This window comes from Gymnoscopelus braueri (genome assembly GCF_963280865.1).
Source record: "Gymnoscopelus braueri genome assembly, chromosome: 2".
NCBI lineage: Eukaryota > Metazoa > Chordata > Actinopteri > Myctophiformes > Myctophidae > Gymnoscopelus > Gymnoscopelus braueri.
Window position 1 is genome coordinate 54,552,636 of NC_137604.1, and position 19,862 is coordinate 54,572,497.

At 41.0% G+C, this 19,862-nt stretch overlaps 1 protein-coding gene across 1 annotated transcript in view; it reads left to right on the forward strand.

Moving 5' to 3' along the window:
- Positions 1-3,697: 3,697 nt before the first annotated feature.
- LOC308103684 (uncharacterized protein) overlaps positions 3,698-19,862 on the forward strand; it is a 52,649-nt gene continuing 36,484 nt past the window's right edge. The window contains exon 1 of the mRNA XM_080453805.1: positions 3,698-3,946. Within this exon, the coding sequence (XP_080309931.1) occupies positions 3,901-3,946 (46 nt within the window). The 5' untranslated portion in view covers positions 3,698-3,900. The remainder of the gene's footprint in view (positions 3,947-19,862) is intronic.

Consider the following 19,862-nt stretch of genomic DNA (forward strand, 5'->3'; position numbering starts at 1 on the left):
TAAAAAATGTGAGTACTTATTCCATCACTGCTATTCACTCTGTACAGCATGGGTCTCCAACACAGATGCTCTTCTCCTGTACGACCCCAAAGAACACCCACACCAACCCGGACCTGGCCTGCGCCTTGTGCCGCAGCGCTAACCCCACACCAGAGAGACACATCCTTGACAGGTTCCCCCGATCCCACCACCGACCATCCATCCAGTCCCTTCTCTGGTGCAGCCAGTGGCGGGCAAGCCTGTCAGGAGATGGAACTTTAGGAAGGCCAACTGGCAGGCATACACAGCAGAGACAGAAAGAACATCAGTTTGTCTCCCGGACCCAGATTCTGCTGATGTGGACGCTGCGTACACTGCCTACTGCCGACGTCCTCTTAGGGGCAGCAAAGAAGACCATCCCAAGAGGTTACAATGAGAGCTATATCACTGTTCACGCAAGACATCGAAGACAGCTTCAGCCTGCAGCTCAGTACTACCATCAGGGAAGCGAAGCGAAAAAGGAACTGAATGTGCTTGGCTCCCAAGTCAAGCACAGAATAGATTTAAAAATACTAATCACCACCTACAAGGCCCTCGACAACCAGGCTCCCCGTTGCCTCTCTGAACTCCTAAAACACCACGCCTCCCTCCCACTCCCCTTAGGCCAACCTCCTTGACATCCCCAGGACAAAGAAACAAACCTGGGGTGACAGGGCCTTCTCGGTGGCCGCCCCCTCCCTAAGGAACTCACTCCCAGCTCACATCAAAGCTGCCCCCCACCCTCGCCACGTTTAAAACCATACTCAAAACCCACGTTTTCAGACTTGCATTCCCTACCTAATCCCCCTTTTTACCTTTACTTTTAACTTTTTAATCTATTTTTTTCCTAATAAAGTTGTTTATTTATATATTTTATTTTGTTTTCAGTTTTGTAAAGCGACTTTGAGTACTCAGAAAAGTGCTATATAAATTGTATGTATTATTATATTATTAGCGCCTGGAGTTCCAACAAGCCCCAAAATACCTTGGCGTACGCCTGGATAGGACGCTTCCTTCAATCAACAGCTAGAAGACATGAGAGCCAAGGTGACATCAAGGGTCTCATCAAGGGTATCCGACGTCTCTCTGATGCGAGCTGGGGAGCTTCGGCCAAGACACAACGAATTTCCACGCAAGCCCTCGTCTTCCCTGCAGCCAAATACTGTGCCCCAACCTGGTGTAGGAGCCCACATGTCAAGAAGGTTGATCCTGCCATCAACAACGCTCTCCGTGTTATAGCCGGCTGCCTGAAGCCCACACCTGTGTCCCACCTGCCTGCCTGTCCTTGCAGGAATGCTACCATCAACCTGGCAAGGAAAGCCCAGATACATGACTGGCATATCCTGCATGACACTGCAATCGCATGGCTGGCGGCATCCTGGAAGCAGGAGTGGGAGTCAGCCGGGCCCTCACATACAGTATCTGCCGCTACATCAGTGACCCGTGAGATGGCATCACAGAAGATCTACCACGCTGGCAATCGACTCTAATGAACCGCCTGCGTGCTGGGGTCGGTTGCTTCAAGTCAACTATGAAGAAGTGGGGCCTTGCAGACAGCGCAGCATGTGAGTGTGGTGAGCCTGAGCAGACCACAGAACACATAATCACCACCTGTTCCCTGTACAGACCACCTTCATAACACATAATCACCACCTGTCCACTGTACAGACCACCTTCATAGGCCGGTTCCAAAATAGCGTATCATGGTCAGAATAAAGTCAGTATCATGGTCAGTGTCATGTCAGTATCATGGTCGGTATCATGTCAGTATCACGTCAGTGTCATGGTTAGTCATGGTTATAACCATGACATGATACTATAGTATCATGTCAGTATCATGTCAGTATCATGGTCAGTACCTTGTCAGTATCTTGTCAGTATCATGGTCAGTATCATGTCAGTATCATGGTTAGTCATCGTCAGTATCATGTCAGTATCATGGTTTAGTCTTGACCAGCGCTGTGAACTTGTAGATCCACTATTTTAGCAACTTTGGAACCTTTTTTGGCCACCCCACACCCCCTTAGTTTTCCAGAAATGACGCCTCTGCTCTCCTCTCTCATTCTCATTGTTATCATTAATGGTTCTTATCCACAGTAGCTCCCTGTTTTTGTTGGCTTTTTAAACTTTTTGTTTATTTATTTCCCTCCCTTCCTTATGTTGTTATTTTATCATTGTTCATGAATGTTAACAATAATCAAATGTTAATGTTAATCTATAATTTAAGGTTCAAATTTAGCTTTTGTATAATGGAATAATGTTTATCGCATCCATACATTTACGATAACTGGAATAGCAAATATAATTTAAATAGTACAATAAGGTTCATCTTCATGACGTTCCTCTAAACTAAAGCAAAACTGACTGAAAAAAATAATGCATGCAACAACAACCCAAAAACAATAGGTTGAAAGGGCCAGGCACATGTAACGGTGTAGCACTGCCACCTAGTGGACATAATTCCAGCCAGGAGGCTCCAAGTCTCTTCAGATTCAGAATGAGAGCTACTGTGAGGGAGAACAGATAAATTAATAAAGTATTATAGTATTATTTTCTGCATTGGAAATGTAAAGGCCAGTCCACACACCAATGCAACTCCTTGCATCATGCAACTTCTTGCAACTACTTGCAACTATTATTCCCAATGGCAGTTGCATGGAGTTGCATTGGTGTTGACTGGCCTTAAAACGGTTTTGCTGCCAGGAGTTAATTGCGACTAGTTGCATTGGTTCAGTCTGGACATAATTATATGAAAAGGTTTTTACGTGTGTCGTACATAAAATAATTAATGCATAAACTTTGAACAATTATTTATAGAAACTCTTTGACCACATGGCTGCAATAAGCTGTGTGCTGTGCTCTATGCCAATGGTTCCCAAAACTTTTCAGGACACGACCCCCCAAAATAATCATATTTTAACTGGGGACCCCCCACCCTGACAAGCACTTTGGAATTGTAGGCATTACATTTAGTTTGACTCGATTCCACAGATATATATTGTGAAAATAGCAGATCTACAAGCTCACAACGGCTTGCGTTATGAGCTTGTAGATCTGCTATTTTCACAATATTTGCCCCTTTCTTTAATAGTAATATTTGACAATTTGGTATTAAAAAGGCCTTAAAAGTCATTAAAGTCATTATAAACGTATACCCTGCTGTATACACTGTATGTTGGTTTGTTTACTGTTGAGTGAGAAAACAATGTTGCACATTAAGCTAATCATTTGTGAACCCCTCCCCCCCAAATCATTTGGGGACCCCCCTGCTGGTCCCGACCCCCCAAAATCATTTGGAGACCTCCCAGGGGGTCCCGACCCCCAGTTTTGTAACCACTGCTCTATGCAAGTTTGTGCTTGTCTTGCTGATAGTGTTTGAACCAAAAACAAAACCATGGTGTCTTGTTTCATCATGTCTCTCAAGAAAAAAAGAAAAAGAAAACAAACCAACAAACAGCCAAACAAAGAAACTCCAAGCACAATTTGTACCTTTTTAATTCCGGACTTTTTACTTGTAACAGAGTATTTCTACATTACAGTATCGATACTTTTACTTAAGTAAAAAAATAAATGTGAGTACTTTTTTCCACCACTGTTGGTGACTGGTTATTCCCTGGCCCTTTAAGAGAGACCGTGGGACTCGCCTTCGTTACAATGTTGCCTTCAACGGTGCAGAGATCAACCCAAAAATACCGGTACAGGTTAGAGAGGAGTATAGAGAGAGAGAGAGAGAGGAGGGATGTCCTTGTGGTGGGCTGGCTTTTAAAGGAGAAGACTCATAGAGATACTGTCCTGATCCCGGTCTGTTGTTGAGTTGACCAAATAAACAGTCCAGTCAGTCCAAGCTTTGGGAAAAATAATGCCGGATGGTCCAATAATCAGATGAAGTTCACCAGAGATATCTGTCGGCTGTTGGGCATAGGCGGCGGTAAGTAGAGCAAGCTGACACTCGTTTGGTTTGGTAGTTACTCTGTAGCCTAGTTTACAACTTTTAGGCTGCAACTCATATTTCTTCTTTCGCAAACGATCGTAGGCTACGTCAGTTAGTAGGCTATGTATGACAAGATCTGAGCCTCACAATCACAGCTGTTTAAAAACTCCGTATACGGAGTTTTTAAACAGCTGTGAGTGTGAGGCTCATCGGTTTATAATGGGGTTATTACCCGTGATTAATAGCTTAAGAATGTGGTTTGACTGGATTTGTTCCAACCATTGACTGGATTTACTTGATTTCCAGGCAATCCGGGTCAGAGGAAACCTAGTTGAAAACAGTTATACCCGCAGCTGAGCTGAGCTCTATATAGACACGCATGTCAACAGTTGCATAATTATGTTCAGACATGGCTGAGAGTGGAGAGAGTGGAGAATCTGTTCTGCAAACATAAAAAACCGTAGTTTCTTTGATTTATTTGAAAGCTATTCTGGGGGAAAATAACAGATAGCAGTATAGCACTCGACTTTGGTTATTATTACAGACAGTGTTACAAATATATAATAATATTATAGAAAATCAAATTTCCCAAAAGTAGATGTGTAATAATACATAAAAACAAAAATTGTGTTTGGTGTTGTGGAAGTATGAAGCACACGCCCACCACCACAGAGGCCGGGTTCGACTCCTCACTATCCGGGCATGGTGCCTCCTATCCGGCTTGGCTGGCAGAACAACCACCAGTTGGCACATGTTGTGGTGCTGGTGGGCAGACTGGGCACGTACAGCGCTTGTTGCTGCTCTATAGCGCCGCCTACAGGTTGGCCAGGGGTCTGGTTGTGATGGACATTTTTGTACAAATGAGCAGATGTTACCAGAAACACATAACCTTTCTTTAGCCCTAAATGTATATAACTAGTTGACGCCTAACGTGTCATAATGTCTATGCCAATGTGTTACACAGTTTAGTTTAATGATAGTAGACCTATTTCTCCATTCATGATTAAATCAGTGTCCTCCTAGCTATTCTGAAGAAAACCTGGAGACTGGCAAGTCAGCAGCCATGCACTGTATGGGCCAGTGGTTCTCAAACTTTTACCTTTTACCTCCCTCAACTCTGGCAGTATACAAATTTGGTTACTGGCAGTTACTAAATGGACCCTAACGTGTCCATTTGGTTCCATTTGTATACTGTCACAGACTTGTAAGGGTCAATTTAGAACCCCCTCAAGGAACCCTGAGAGCCCCATGGACCCTACTTTGAGAACCACTGGCTAATAGGCTACTGGCTGTAGGCTATGGTCCAAGTCTGCTCCGTGTTTTCGATTACATTTTTTACCAGTACAGTCTGTGCTTTCATTGCACATTACACGATGAACGAAATAAGAACATCATAATGGGGGGAAAAATGTTTGTCCGTGTACGGAGTTGGCCTACGGACGGGACGGGTTGATGTCTGACCCCTGCCTTGAAAACGTTCAGCAGCCAGGGAGGGGATATGTGTCCATGTTTGGCATTTCTCCAATAGTTATAAATTAAAAGATTTAGCACAGGTTCTCAAAGTTGGGTCCAGCAGGGACCTCCCTCCCAGGGGTCCTTGAGGTGGTTCCAGAGGGTCCCCCATGAAACTGATTAGGCCAAATGGACCCCTTACAGGTCTGTAACTCGGAGAGTGTACAAATGGAACCAAATGGACCGGTATAAGGGCCCTCTGTAGGGGGGTGGATTCTCCCTTTCCCCTGGAAAAGTATATTGACAGCATTGACAATCTTTTAAACTGTAACTCTGAGAGTGTACAAATGGAACCAAATCATTTGGTTCCATTTGTACACTCTCAGAGTTAAATTAACACTGAGGATTTTTACAGTGTAAAAGAAGAATGACTGATCTATTCCTTTGTGACAGTGGTTCTCAAACTTTTTAGTGTGAAGGTCAAGGAAAGGACCCCCAAATTTGATATATATTTGGCCGCAGACCCCCATCTGAAAATATTTTGTGCCTTGCACCCCCCATAAAAAAAATAATCTAAATTGTTCAACATTTTCTATATTTTACAAAGACTTTCAAAAATAGCACATGTACAACCTCGCAGCGTGGAATGAAGTGACGCGCTGTGAGCTTGTAGATCTGCTACAAGCTCACCCGCAGGGCTCCCAAGGACCCCTGGGGGTCCCCACTCCAGACCCCACTTTGAAAACCAATGCTTTATGACATAAATTAAAACAAAATCCCCCAAAACAAATAAACCCCCAAACAAAATATATGTACGTTATTATAGTACAATGAGCACAAACATCACAAGTGATCAGTCAAATGCAGTCTTGTAAAAAAAGAAAGAAAAAAAAGCTATGTATCATACAAAGAAGAAAAACAAAATGTGTGTCAAGTTTGTATATATAGGTCTCAAACCCATTGCCATGTATCATGAACCCTTTCAACACCTGCTGCTTATTGCTGACACATTTTTCAACATCAGTCATGGGCCACAAATATGTACGTATGGTGACCTCATGTGAGCTGTGCCATTCCAATGGACGCAGGGCGTTTGTGTACCATGATCCCAGTTTGGCCTAGAGAAGAAGAGCTCTATGGATCATGTGTTTTCATGTATGTTTTGCAATGTGTATGCACTAGTGCAGAGGGCTGGCAAGTCAGTTTGGCTTCGGGCCAATGTTTTTCATTAGACGGCGGGCCAGAACATAATCAATAGCCATTGATTTAAGAACTGGAACTTTTTGACAGACTGTCTTATACAATAATAAATATATCAATTGCTATTGCTATAAAAGTGAATACATGAAGATTTGTGTCGGTATAACTACTGATAGTACTGCGTTTGTTATCAAATGCTACATGGTGCACTGCAGATAGAAATACTTAAAAATAGTCATAATTTAATTTCAGGCCACAATATCCTTGAATGTTGCACTAAGAGACATTAAAAACCACCTGGAGACAGGCAGACAGACAGACAGACAGACAGACAGACAGACAGACAGACAGACAGACAGACAGACAGACAGACAGACAGACAGACAGACAGACAGACAGACAGACAGACAGATAGACAGACAGTCTCCCTTTGGAACAGAGACAAACAGGCTGTTTCATAGAGTAGGAGCTCAAGGTCTCTTTTTAGATAGCGATAGAACTTGTGTATGAAACACCAGCCTGCCTAAAACTTCTTGATTTCAAGCGAAACCCAATTTGGTACGCAAGACCCCCATAACTCTGAGAGTGAACAGATGGAACCAAATTGACCCTTTTAGGGGTCCTATTAGTACACTCTCTGAGTTACAGAGCTTTAATCTAGTTCCAAATTATCAGTAATTTAGCTGCGGAGCCCCTCAAGGACCCCCGGGGGTCCCCGGACCCCTCTTTGAAAAACCACTACTATATCGTCTCGTGTCGGGTGGAAACCTCATATGTCCATAAAAAAAACTGTTACTTTTCAGGATTCAAATTAAAACATTGCCAAAAATAGCAGTCAAGCTTGTAGATCTGCTATTTTTTTGTGACGCTGTAGTTGTAGTATGATCAAATAGGGCATTGATTTACGAAAAAATACAAAAGGTTAAAATGTGGAGATAAGAGGTATCTGCCCCGACAGCAATTTGGGACTGTCAGATGTTGTAAATGATTTAAAATAGATTTTCCAGATATCATCGCTGGCGGGCCAGTTATGGCGTTGTTGTAGTTGTGTTGTAATAGTTATTTTTGCATAATCGTCATACTCGTTTCCATGTTGAAAAATTTTCATATATTTTCAAACATTTAAAATAAATATTGGAAATAGCAGATCTACAAGATGCAAGATTGCTGAGCGACTATTTCCACTATTAATGTTTTTTAAGTATAAAGTTATTAAATATGTCAGTCATTTATTTATGTTTTTACAACTTTATTTAACAGTTTTTGTACATTGCATACATGTCAGTCATTTCTTTGATAGACTATAGGTTATTTCATTTCATTTCATTTTATTTCACACATGGTAGTGTATTACAGTACATACAATTCCTATCGGAGGATAATAATTCATTTAATTCAGTTATGTGTATATATTTCATTGTAGTTATTTGTCATAACTACCCTGTGCATCTTCAAAGCCTAAAAGCCAAAACAGAAATGTAATTTGTATTCATTATGTTCCAGTGTTCAACGATAAAAACACAATTAAATCGTTAATTATTCGTGTGACAATTAATTGTCTTGGAAAATGACACACTGTGTCAGTGTGTGTGAGAGAGAGAGGAGCGTGAAGGAATGTGTGTGTGTATGTCTCTGAGGATTTTACTGAGTGCTTATTTCTGCAGGTGTGCGCTGTCTCACCATTATGCAGTGTGAAAGAAGAGCAGACGATAATTAGTGTGAAAGCTGTTATTATTGTCGTTTTAGTTTCCTCTCCCTTTGAACTGATTCAATTAGAGACTAGACTAGAGAGATTAAAAGGACAAGAAGAGAAAAGAAAGGATCGTTGTGAATGTGTGTGTGTGTGTGTGTGTGTGCGTGTGTGCGTGTGCGTGTGCGTGTGTGCATGAGTGCAGTAGGGAAGTAGCTATGGTGGTGGGAGGATGCATTCCTCACCGATTTTTCAGTTAAAACCTTTTAATACATGTTTGAAGGACCATGATAAAGACTTTTAATGTTTTGTAAACCAGCATGTCATGAAACTTTTAAGGGTCCATTTGGTTCCTAACAATCAACATTCTGGTGGGACCTCACTTTGTGAACAACTGGTTTAGGTACTGTAATTGGTTTAGATTGGTCGTGAGCGGTTAACCAACCCGAATAGCACGGATTGAAATTCCGTACATAGACGACTAGAAAACCAGAAAAGCTGTGCATAGGAGCCGCAAATCCCCTCCATTGACTTTGTTAAGTTTTGGACCATGTCGGAGGCGCACAGTCTTAAGCAAACTGGAGCCACGTAAGTCACCACCGAGCGAGCTAAAGCGAGCGAGTTGCTGTGCCGAACGTTGCGACGTTCGCTTGAGCCTACTCAGCGCCGTCCGAGTTATATACCGATAGGCACAGAATCGTAAATCATGTTGTGGGGACTGCTCTGCTTCCGGGTTGCAACCCATGTTATTTCACTGTGGAATTCGTGGCTCCTATGCACAGGTTTTCGGGTTTTCTAGTCGTCTATGTACGGAATTGTCAATCCGTGCTATTTCACTGTGTTGTGGGAGATCAGGCTGGGTTAACAGGTGGCAGGAATGCCAAAGAAAAGGCTGATGTCCTGGCAAGGTCTCTGCAGTCACTGACAGTTACACATTAGCAGGAGGTGCTGATACCTCTCTTTGCGGTATTTGTCACTGTATATTTGCACATACAGTGAAATGTGGTACCTGCATTGAACCCCATCCCCAAGTATCAGGAGCAGTGGGTGCTACGGGGGCAGCACCTTATAGGGGAGCTGATGGAATTTAATTTCACCTCATGACCCACACAAAGTACAGATACTTGTAGCACGGAGACAATAAGGAAAAAACCAAACTCAGACAGGCAGCCATTGGGTATAATGAAACAATTGATTGTATTCAGATCAGAGAGACATTAGAAGGTTACAGTATATCACAGGTGTCCGCATCGGTCGCGTCTCTCCCCCGTGTAACAGAGCAAGCACGAGCTTTTAACATTGTCCAGTAACATAAACATATGACATCATAGGATGTGACATCAATCGTCCAGCCGTCGGAGGTGTAATCCTGCCATTGGTGGAGAGCGATGAGGTTCCGTCGTGTCTGATGATGGTAGATGATGGTAGATGATGATTGTGTGACAGTTTATCTCTGGACAACAGCGTCCCCATGTCTGGGTCAAACACGTTTGACATCTCTGACCGCTCTGACCTGTCACTGGTCAGATGATGATTTGGGTGACACTAAGGGAGACAGCTGTAGAAGAGAAGAGAACACCCAGATACCGTGTTCCCAAAACAAGATTGCCACAGAAAAGGCCTGCTTGCGTTTGACCTTGGCTTGTAGACACAGAGACTAAGAGTACAGAGTACTTTTACCATGACAAAGTACAGGCCCATATGAGACCATAATTAATAGGACATTTTAAGGTTAAGGACCCTAGACACATTATGATAATTCAGATAAGAGATCAAATGAAATGACTCTATCAAGCCTACATCTTATCATGATTTGGATAGGGTCAAAGGTCAAGCTGATCAGGTCTTACCTTTTGACATAATTCAAAATCAAATCACAGACAGGCAAAGATTTAAATGACTTAAGGGCAAAAATAAATGGTTAGATATATAACATACACATTTATACTTCTTCAAAAGGACTGTATAATTTATTAATTCAAATAGGAAGCAAAACAGGGTTTATAGTTCATGAGTAAATAATCAGCGTTAGTAGGATGAAATCTTACATAGACTATAGAATAATTAAAATGGTAAGTGGGTTCTATATGCTGTTAAATGAGAAAAATGACATCACCTCATAAGTTCCCAGAATAAGGTATTATAATTATGAACAGATCTGTCAAACCTTTCTTTATTTTATTTTATTTTTGAAGGCCATCCCTTGGCAGGATCTGAATTTTTTAACTTTTAACTTTTCCTGAAAATCCCACAATGTATGTACCACCAGGAACTTTAGCCAGCATAGTCTTGTTTCCAAGAAGCTGTTGTTTCAGGTCCCGCCCCCAAGTGTGTATAGGCTCATTCGAATTTTAGCCCTACTTCTCCTTGAAGCAATACTGTGGGTAGATATGTTAACCCTAAGCAAAATAATTTATGGCGGGAAAAACTCACGTGATGCCCCTTTACTCACACAGACGTATAGGACCTACTTTTCCTCTTTGGCATGTGGGCATCAAACATCTGTCTATCCAAGACACAAGTTGAAATCTGTAAGACAGAATGGAAATCAAATTTACTGTTTGGCAGAGTTTAAAACAGTTTGTAATCAAATATAAAATTAAAGTTTAGCCCTGTATGTACAATTGTATGTACAATTAGCAGGTAATGTGACCTTATAGTTGTCCCGGAATTGGATTTAATGGGGTGGCTTCTAAAATGAAACACAAAATGAAAATGAAACACAAAACACAGCAATTAAACATTTAAATCAAATATTTAAATCAGATATTCATCAAACTCCCCTCTATTTGACACCCATATATCTATAATATAGTGTGTGTCAGATGATTTGTTGATGAGAAAGGGGATGAGAAAAAAATTATGAAAAAATTTAAATTAAAAAGTTATAATTAAAACTTTTTAAAATTAAATTATAACAATGAAAAATAAGGAATAAACATCTTTGTTCTGAAGAGTATATTGAAATGAGATCAGTACAGAAAAATAGCAAATCTGTTGGGTATAATGAAACAATTGATTGTATTCAGATCAGAGAGACAATAGAAGGTTTACAGTATCACAAGTCCGCAACATCGGCCGTCCGTCTCTCCCCCGTGTAACAGAGCAAGCACGAGCTTTTAACATTGTCCAGTAACATAAACATATGACATCATAGGATGTGACATCAATCGTCCAGCCGTCGGAGGTGTAATCCTGCCATTGGTGGAGAGCGATGAGGTTCCGTCGTGTCTGATGATGGTAGATGATGGTAGATGATGATTGTGTGACAGTTTATCTCTGGACAACAGCGTCCCCATGTCTGGGTCAAACACGTTTGACATCTCTGACCGCTCTGACCTGTCACTGGTCAGATGATGATTTGGGTGACACTAAGGGAGACAGCTGTAGAAGAGAAGAGAACACCCAGATACCGTGTTCCCAAAACAAGATTGCCACAGAAAAGGCCTGCTTGCGTTTGACCTTGGCTTGTAGACACAGAGACTAAGAGTACAGAGTACTTTTACCATGACAAAGTACAGGCCCATATGAGACCATAATTAATAGGACATTTTAAGGTTAAGGACCCTAGACACATTATGATAATTCAGATAAGAGATCAAATGAAATGACTCTATCAAGTGATGGAATTTAATTTCACCTCATGACCCACACAAAGTACAGATACTTGTAGCACGGAGACAATAAGGAAAAAACCAAACTCAGACAGGCAGCCATTGGGTATAATGAAACAATTGATTGTATTCAGATCAGAGAGACATTAGAAGGTTACAGTATATCACAGGTGTCCGCATCGGTCGCGTCTCTCCGTCGTGTAACAGAGCAAGCACGAGCTTTTAACATTGTCCAGTAACATAAACATATGACATCATAGGATGTGACATCGATGAGGTTCCGTGTGAAGGTGGACTTCTCGGATTGGATGAGAGCGATGGTTACGTCGTCGTCTGATGATGGTAGATGATGATTGTGTGACAGTTTATCTCTGGGCAACAGCGTCCCCATGTCTGGGTCAAACACGTTTGACATCTCTGACCTGTCACTGGTCAGTGGAGATTTGGTGACACTAAGGGAGACAGCTGTAGAAGAGAAGAGAACACCCAGATACCGTGTTCCCAAAACAAGATTGCCGCAGAGAAAGCCTGCTTGCGTTTGACCTTGGCTTGCAGACACAGAGACTAAGAGTACAGAGTACTTTTACCATGACAAAGTACAGGCCCATATGAGACCATAATTAATAGGACATTTTAAGGTTAAGGGACCCTAGACACATTATGATAATTAAGATAAGATAAGAGATTAAATGACTCTATCAAGCCTACATCTTATCATGATTTGGATAGGGTCAAAGGTCAAGTTGATTGTACCTTGTGACATTATTCAAAATCAAATCAGACAGGCAAAGATTTAAAGGACTTAAGGCCAAAAATAAATGGTTATGGTTAGATAACATACACATTTATACTTCTTCAAAAGGACTGTATAATTTATTAATTTATTCAAATAAGAAGCAAAACAGGGTTTATAGTTCATGAATTTCCAAGACACTCCACACGTGTCCAAGTTTTCCCTTTTGCAACTTTGCAAATAACTTTATTATAATTCAAAAAAATCTCAGCAAATGTCTCCGTCCCAAGCAAATCTTTTCAACATGTTTGGTTTAACTAAGACAGACAATTTTAGCACAGTTTAATGGCATGGCAGCAGAGAGATTGTAGGGAGGGACAACTCACCAGTCTGTAAGTTTTCATATTGAAATCTGACAAGAGACCTACGTCTCGGGTCATTGATTGTTTCTGTACACGTTCAGAAATAGAAAAGTTACCTTCCTCCTTGTGGAGCTGCAGTCCTTGTGCTTTATCAAGATACAAGTATTTAAAATGGAACGGGACACTTCTGTACTATGTAAATTTGTACATCACTTTACACTTTATTTTGGGAAAAAAACTTACGTGATATCATCTTAAAACTCAAGAAATACTTCCTGATTGCATGTAGGCATGTGGCATCAAACATCTGTCTATCCAAGACATAAGTTGAAATCTGTAAGACAGAATGGAAATCAAATTTACTGTTGGGCATGACAGTAGCCTACAGTTGACTGTAGTATGAAACATAGTTTAAAACAGGTTTAGAACCAGATATAAAATTTAAGTTTAGCCCTGTATGTACAATTGTATGTACAATTAGCAGGTATTGTGACCTTATAGTTGTCCAGGAATTTGGATTTATGGGGTGGTTTACATTCTCGTTCTAAAATGAAACACAAAATGAAAAAGAAACACAAAACACAGCAATTAAACATTAAATCAAATCATGTTAAATCAAATCATATTTAAATCAAATATTAATCAAACTCCCCTCTATTTGACACCCATATATCTACAATATATTTGTGTCAGATGATTTGTTGATGAGAAAGGGGATGAAAAAAAAATAATAATAAAAAAATTAAAATTAAAATTAAAAAGTTATAATTAAAACTTTTAAAATATAACAATGAAAAATAAGGAATAAACATCTTTGTTCTGAAGAGTATATTGAAATGAGATAAGTACAGAAAAATCGCTTCTGAAAATTAGCAAATCTACAAGCTCATAAAAAATCTTAAATTAAAATGATAAAATATTTTCAAAACTTTTAAAATAAATCAAAATGACTTTATAATAAACTTAATATTATAGTTAATGTTTCCCAATATTGATATGGAACAAATTGAATCTTATTGTGGGTTAATTTAACGGATCTATGTTTTAAATGGAATTCAATAGTGACTCAGCTAGTAGGATGACGTTGCCATGGAAACGTGTCTAACGTACCACTAACACTTCCTGCTGAAGGAATTATGGGAAATGGAGTTTTAAGAGACCAGAGTGACTTTGTTCTAACTGACTGGAGAATGACAAAAATTTTGACTAAAATGGTTAGAACTAGCGAGACAGACACACGCATTCATTCACGCATGCCTATCACTCATACATAGATAGCAGGGAGAAAAAGATAAAGAGAGAAACTTTCCCTCCTTAGCTCCCTCGCTCGCCCGGACACACACACCGTACGACAGCTTGCTGACCCATAGAGAGAGAGAGAGAGAGATAGAGAGAGAAACCGTTCATTACTACACACAGACAGACATACAAACATACCGAACATAGATATCTTCCAGCAACAAACTAATTTTGGAATGAAAAAGATTTTAACCTGATTGGTTTACTTATTATTTTAAATTATATTCAAAATATTTTAAATAAATTAAAATGTATTATTAAGGCAAAAATAATTATACTGATGGTTCAATGAATTTAGAACAGATTTAAAATATATATATTTTAAACTTTTAAAACAAGCCTTCATAGTATAACATTATAGTGTGACTGTATTCTTCTGTGGGCATAGCCTTGTTATGATACCAGCTCTGAACAAGAGAATGTAAACAGATAAGACACAGGAGAAGTGAGAGGCTGTATATTGGATAAGGGATTTAAAAGTTATTGTCAAAGTTTAATATATTAAATGGATGGATGATTTAACTACAGTGGTCAAAATAAAACCGGTCAAAGGTAAAAAATATATATACGCTCACCCCCCGCACCACCCCGGCCGGAGGTGGTGAGAGAAAGAGAGGCAGATAAAATAAAGATATAGATATTATTCGGTACAGATTACAATGGAGTAATTTGGACGTATAATTTGTAGAGGACAAATCCCCTACCCGTCCCTCAATGGAGTAATTTGGACGTATAATTTGTAGAGGACAAATCCCCTACCCGTCCCTCAATGGAGTAATTTGGACGTATAATTTGTAGAGGACAAATCCCCTACCCGTCCCTCATAAAGAAATCGCACCGAAAAAATACAGTCTGAAAACCGTGGAGGAGTAGTAGATAAAAATAGATTAGGGTGTTTGCTACACTCTGAAACTTAGAAACGGAAAAAGGAATAACGAGCTAAATAATTGACCACTAGATAAGAGAATTTATGAGACATTCAGGAATGTCCTCCCAGGAATATAAGGTGATAAAACATTTTTACTTGACAGGCTCCCTGGCGGAGCTTTGTTAAACAGTCATTTACAAACAGGCTGATAATTATGAGACACATGGTTCGGTAAAGACAATACATACAATAAAGAAAAAGGTATACTCATCAGATCAAGGCAAGGGTAAGTTACCTGGAGGTCCCAATCACTGGACCATGGTACAATAAAAATAAAAATATATACTCATCAAATCTGATGTTGGTTCAGGGATCCCGACCCCGATGGCTGGACCATGTGGAATTTGAGACATGTCGAGGGTCCAGTCCAAAGGTCCAGCGATCGCGTCCAGGTCCAAAACAAAATAAATTGTGATACTGTTCAAAGTTAACCTTCATCTGAATAGAAGTGATAAGTCGTTACACCCAAGGCTGGTTCGTTTGATACGTATTAAAATATGGTCTGCCGGGGAAGAGAGTCTGACAATAGCTCAGTTCCCCCCGTCCATATTTCAAACATATCCGGCTCGAAGGACCAATTGATGGAATTTAATTTCACCTCATGACCCACACAAAGTACAGATACTTGTAGCACGGAGACAATAAGGAAAAAACCAAACTCAGACAGGCAGCCATTGGGTATAATGAAACAATTGATTGTATTCAGATCAGAGAGACATTAGAAGGTTACAGTATATCACAGGTGTCCGCATCGGTCGCGTCTCTCCGTCGTGTAACAGAGCAAGCACGAGCTTTTAACATTGTCCAGTAACATAAACATATGACATCATAGGATGTGACATCGATGAGGTTCCGTGTGAAGGTGGACTTCTCGGATTGGATGAGAGCGATGGTTACGTCGTCGTCTGATGATGGTAGATGATGATTGTGTGACAGTTTATCTCTGGGCAACAGCGTCCCCATGTCTGGGTCAAACACGTTTGACATCTCTGACCTGTCACTGGTCAGTGGAGATTTGGTGACACTAAGGGAGACAGCTGTAGAAGAGAAGAGAACACCCAGATACCGTGTTCCCAAAACAAGATTGCCGCAGAGAAAGCCTGCTTGCGTTTGACCTTGGCTTGCAGACACAGAGACTAAGAGTACAGAGTACTTTTACCATGACAAAGTACAGGCCCATATGAGACCATAATTAATAGGACATTTTAAGGTTAAGGGACCCTAGACACATTATGATAATTAAGATAAGATAAGAGATTAAATGACTCTATCAGGAGCAGTTAAGGGTTAAGCGTCTTGCTTAGGGACACGTAGGACCGGGGCCGGGACGTGAACCAGGGACTTTCTGTTTCCCAGAAAGCTGCCTCTCTGCCCACTCAGCTACGGCCGCCCCCGAAATGATACCTTTATCCTTTTATAGCTGAAAACCGTGGTATAGTATAGTGATTCATTCATGATGAAACATAGTCTCCAAGAGTTTTGCTTCAGCGATTGTTTAAATGTTTATTTTGTAATGTTTTGCATACACATATGAATGAACGTGGTAAGACGAGGTGTAACAGAGTGAGACGGTGACATTCTAAACGACTGTCCCGTCCCGTGGCCTTTGACTCTTCCTCTTATTGTTGTACACTAGGTACAGTATAGAGTATACCCAACAAAAGGCTTGTGCTGGGAAATCCAATAACAGTCTCATCAATAGTTCAGTGGGTCTGCTGTCTGTCTGTGTGTGTGTGTGTGTGTGTGTGTGTGTGTGTGTGTGTGTGTGTGTGTGTGTGTGTGTGTGTGTGTGTGTGTGTGTGTGTGTGTGTGTGTGTGATATGTAAAGTTGGAGCTCGTGAGGGAATGTGGGAGGACTTGTGAACGATTGGATGCCATATTATTTCCCTTTTCAAGTCTTGAGTCTCTCTTCCCTTCTATCTCTCCCTCCCACATTTTAATTCTCTGTGTTTTTTCATTTTTTTCATTTTTTTTTGTATCAGTGCTGTGAACGCAAACAGCTTCTCCCCGCATGGCCTTGAGAATCTGATGCACCACAGGGACTTTCCGTGTCGCACAGTAAAACGCAATCTGTTTCTCATTGCGTTGCATTCTAGACTTCTGTAGCAACACCACACTCTTGAAGAATGTACACAACACATGCTGTCAGATTAACCGCTTGTAGCCCTATACGTGCTTCATCATCGTATGATGAATAGCGAGAACAGACCTGTGAGCGTGTTTATATCGTCGCTGTCGTCAGGCAGAAACCTCTTATCTCCATTCTTTTAAAAACTTTTTTGCGTTTTATTTCGTAAATCAATGTCCTACTTGATCATACTACAGCGTCACACAAAATGCATCAAAGTAGCAGATCCACAAGCGACACATTTCTAGCTTGTAGATCTGCTACTTTTGAATTTGAATCCTGGAAAGTAACAGTTTTGGATATATGAGGTTCCATCCGACGGAGACGATATAATAATGACATGTCAAAAATAGGGATGCTAAAAGTGTCTGTGTAGCAGCAATAAAAAGCAATAACAAAGAAATAATAAAGAATAACAACAATAGTAAGAAAAATACACACTTTGAGGTGCTTGAAGGTGATGTGTGCATATGGTTCCTCCTTCTGAATATTATCCATGTGTGCTTTGCTCAGGATGTACAGTATACATATCGTTTTAGAATTTGACATGTATACATATTGTTCGTGCTTGCGGCTGTGCAGCATATGTTTCTGTGTGCAGTCTTGCAATGCAAAGTGTCATGTGCTGGTGTGCGTGATAACTGTATGTGTTTAAATATTGAGGTGTGTGTGTGTGTGTGTGTGTGTGTGTGTGTGTGTGTGTGTGTGTGTGTGTGTGAGTGTGAGTGTCTGTGTCTGTGTCTGTGTGTGTGTGTGTGTGTGTGTGTGTGTGTGTGTGTGTGTGTGTGTGAGACTGTCTGCACACGCTTCTAATCTACACACAGGCAGACAGGTAGATTAACACTTGTCAGGTGGAAACCTTGAATCGTTCCTTTTATATTGTTATATTAAAAACATTTTAACCCATTCAATCCGTGAATGCATCTGTGTCATTTTAGATTTTTAGCTATAACCTTTATTTTATACTTTGGGCTATTCAGAAATAGCAGATATACATGCTCCTAAGAGCTTGTAGATCAATTATTTTTGGGAATAATCGTGATCATTTCTGCAAATCTTTGAATAATATAAAGCAAACATTTGTAACTCAAATCTTTGCTCCTGGGGGGTCCCTGGAACAAAATATTCTTTAGATGGGGGTCCCACGGCCAAATACATATAATTTTAGGTGGTCCTTGACATGAAAACGTGTGAGCACCACTGATATTATAGCAACAGTTTTTCAGAAACCTGTTAGGATTTAGAAGACATTTGTAGATGCCTTCCCGGATTGAATGGGTTAAAATAGTGAAAATAGCCGATCTACAAGCTCACATCGGCCATTTTCAGTATTTTTGTGGGACACTCTTGTTGTATGTTGAAGAAGGGCATTCATCTCCAAAAGACATATTGAGATATACAGTTTCTGCCCAACAGCGACCATTCCATTTCCAAAGCTTATTACTGTTAGTGCTCTTCCTGGTCTGTTCGTTCAGGAACCAGATTGTCTGGAGGAAGTACATGGCTATTCTGCCAGTGGCCTTGTGGCTGCAGAGCCATGCACTTGCCAAGATGCAGGCCTCGGCCTGTCTGAGATTCTATGTCACGTCACGTGACATCCACCCCTGACACTGTGACACATGGCAGACGCTAAGCAGCAGTCAGTCATTACACACTGACACAACAGAGATGGCCAACAACACACAACCCCTGCACCACATGGCTTACCACATGGGGCATCAATCTCTGCGAGTCTGCGGCCAGTTATTATTTCTTTAAAAGAGAATAATTTCCTTGTCAGGATTAGGGAACTGTCATTTCACATGACATGATTCTCTCACCACATACTACAGTACATTGTGAGTGACGTTTCAGAGAGCCTCGTGTCTGAATGGGTAGCTCGTTTCAAGGCTTTTGAGGTGAGGGACGGGCATGAGCGTATTTGGGGAACAGATACTGTATATGGGCGGGCACGCATACGCACACGCACACGCACACGCACACGCACACACACACACACACACACACACACACACACACACACACACACACACACACACACACACACAGACGCACAAAAAAAGATTCCACTTGTATAGCACTTTTCTTCTCTACAGAAGCATGTCTCAAACTATTTACAGTAAAACAAACACTGCACGCTCTACGGGTGTTCTGTTCCCTCCCTCCCTCCCTCCCTCCCCCATTCTCTGCTTCAGTTTCTGAGCTCTCCTCCACTATGAGGGAGGCGTTGTTGTGGCCTTAATGCCGAGCAGATTCCCTTTCCAGTCATTCCAGAACTCTGTCAGAAGGGGTCTATTTTCAAACCGTGGCTCCCAGCTTTTTCATCTGTCTGACATCCTGCATTCCAGGGAAAATGAACGCTTGGCCTCGAGACGTTTAGCTGATCCTCCTGTTACCCGGGGAGACTCTGTGGCGAGTGCCACGCCACAGTCACTGAAACGTTCTCTTAGGGAGCTGTGTGACTAAATGCAAGCAGCCTAACAAGCTCCACCAGTACATTTCGTCGC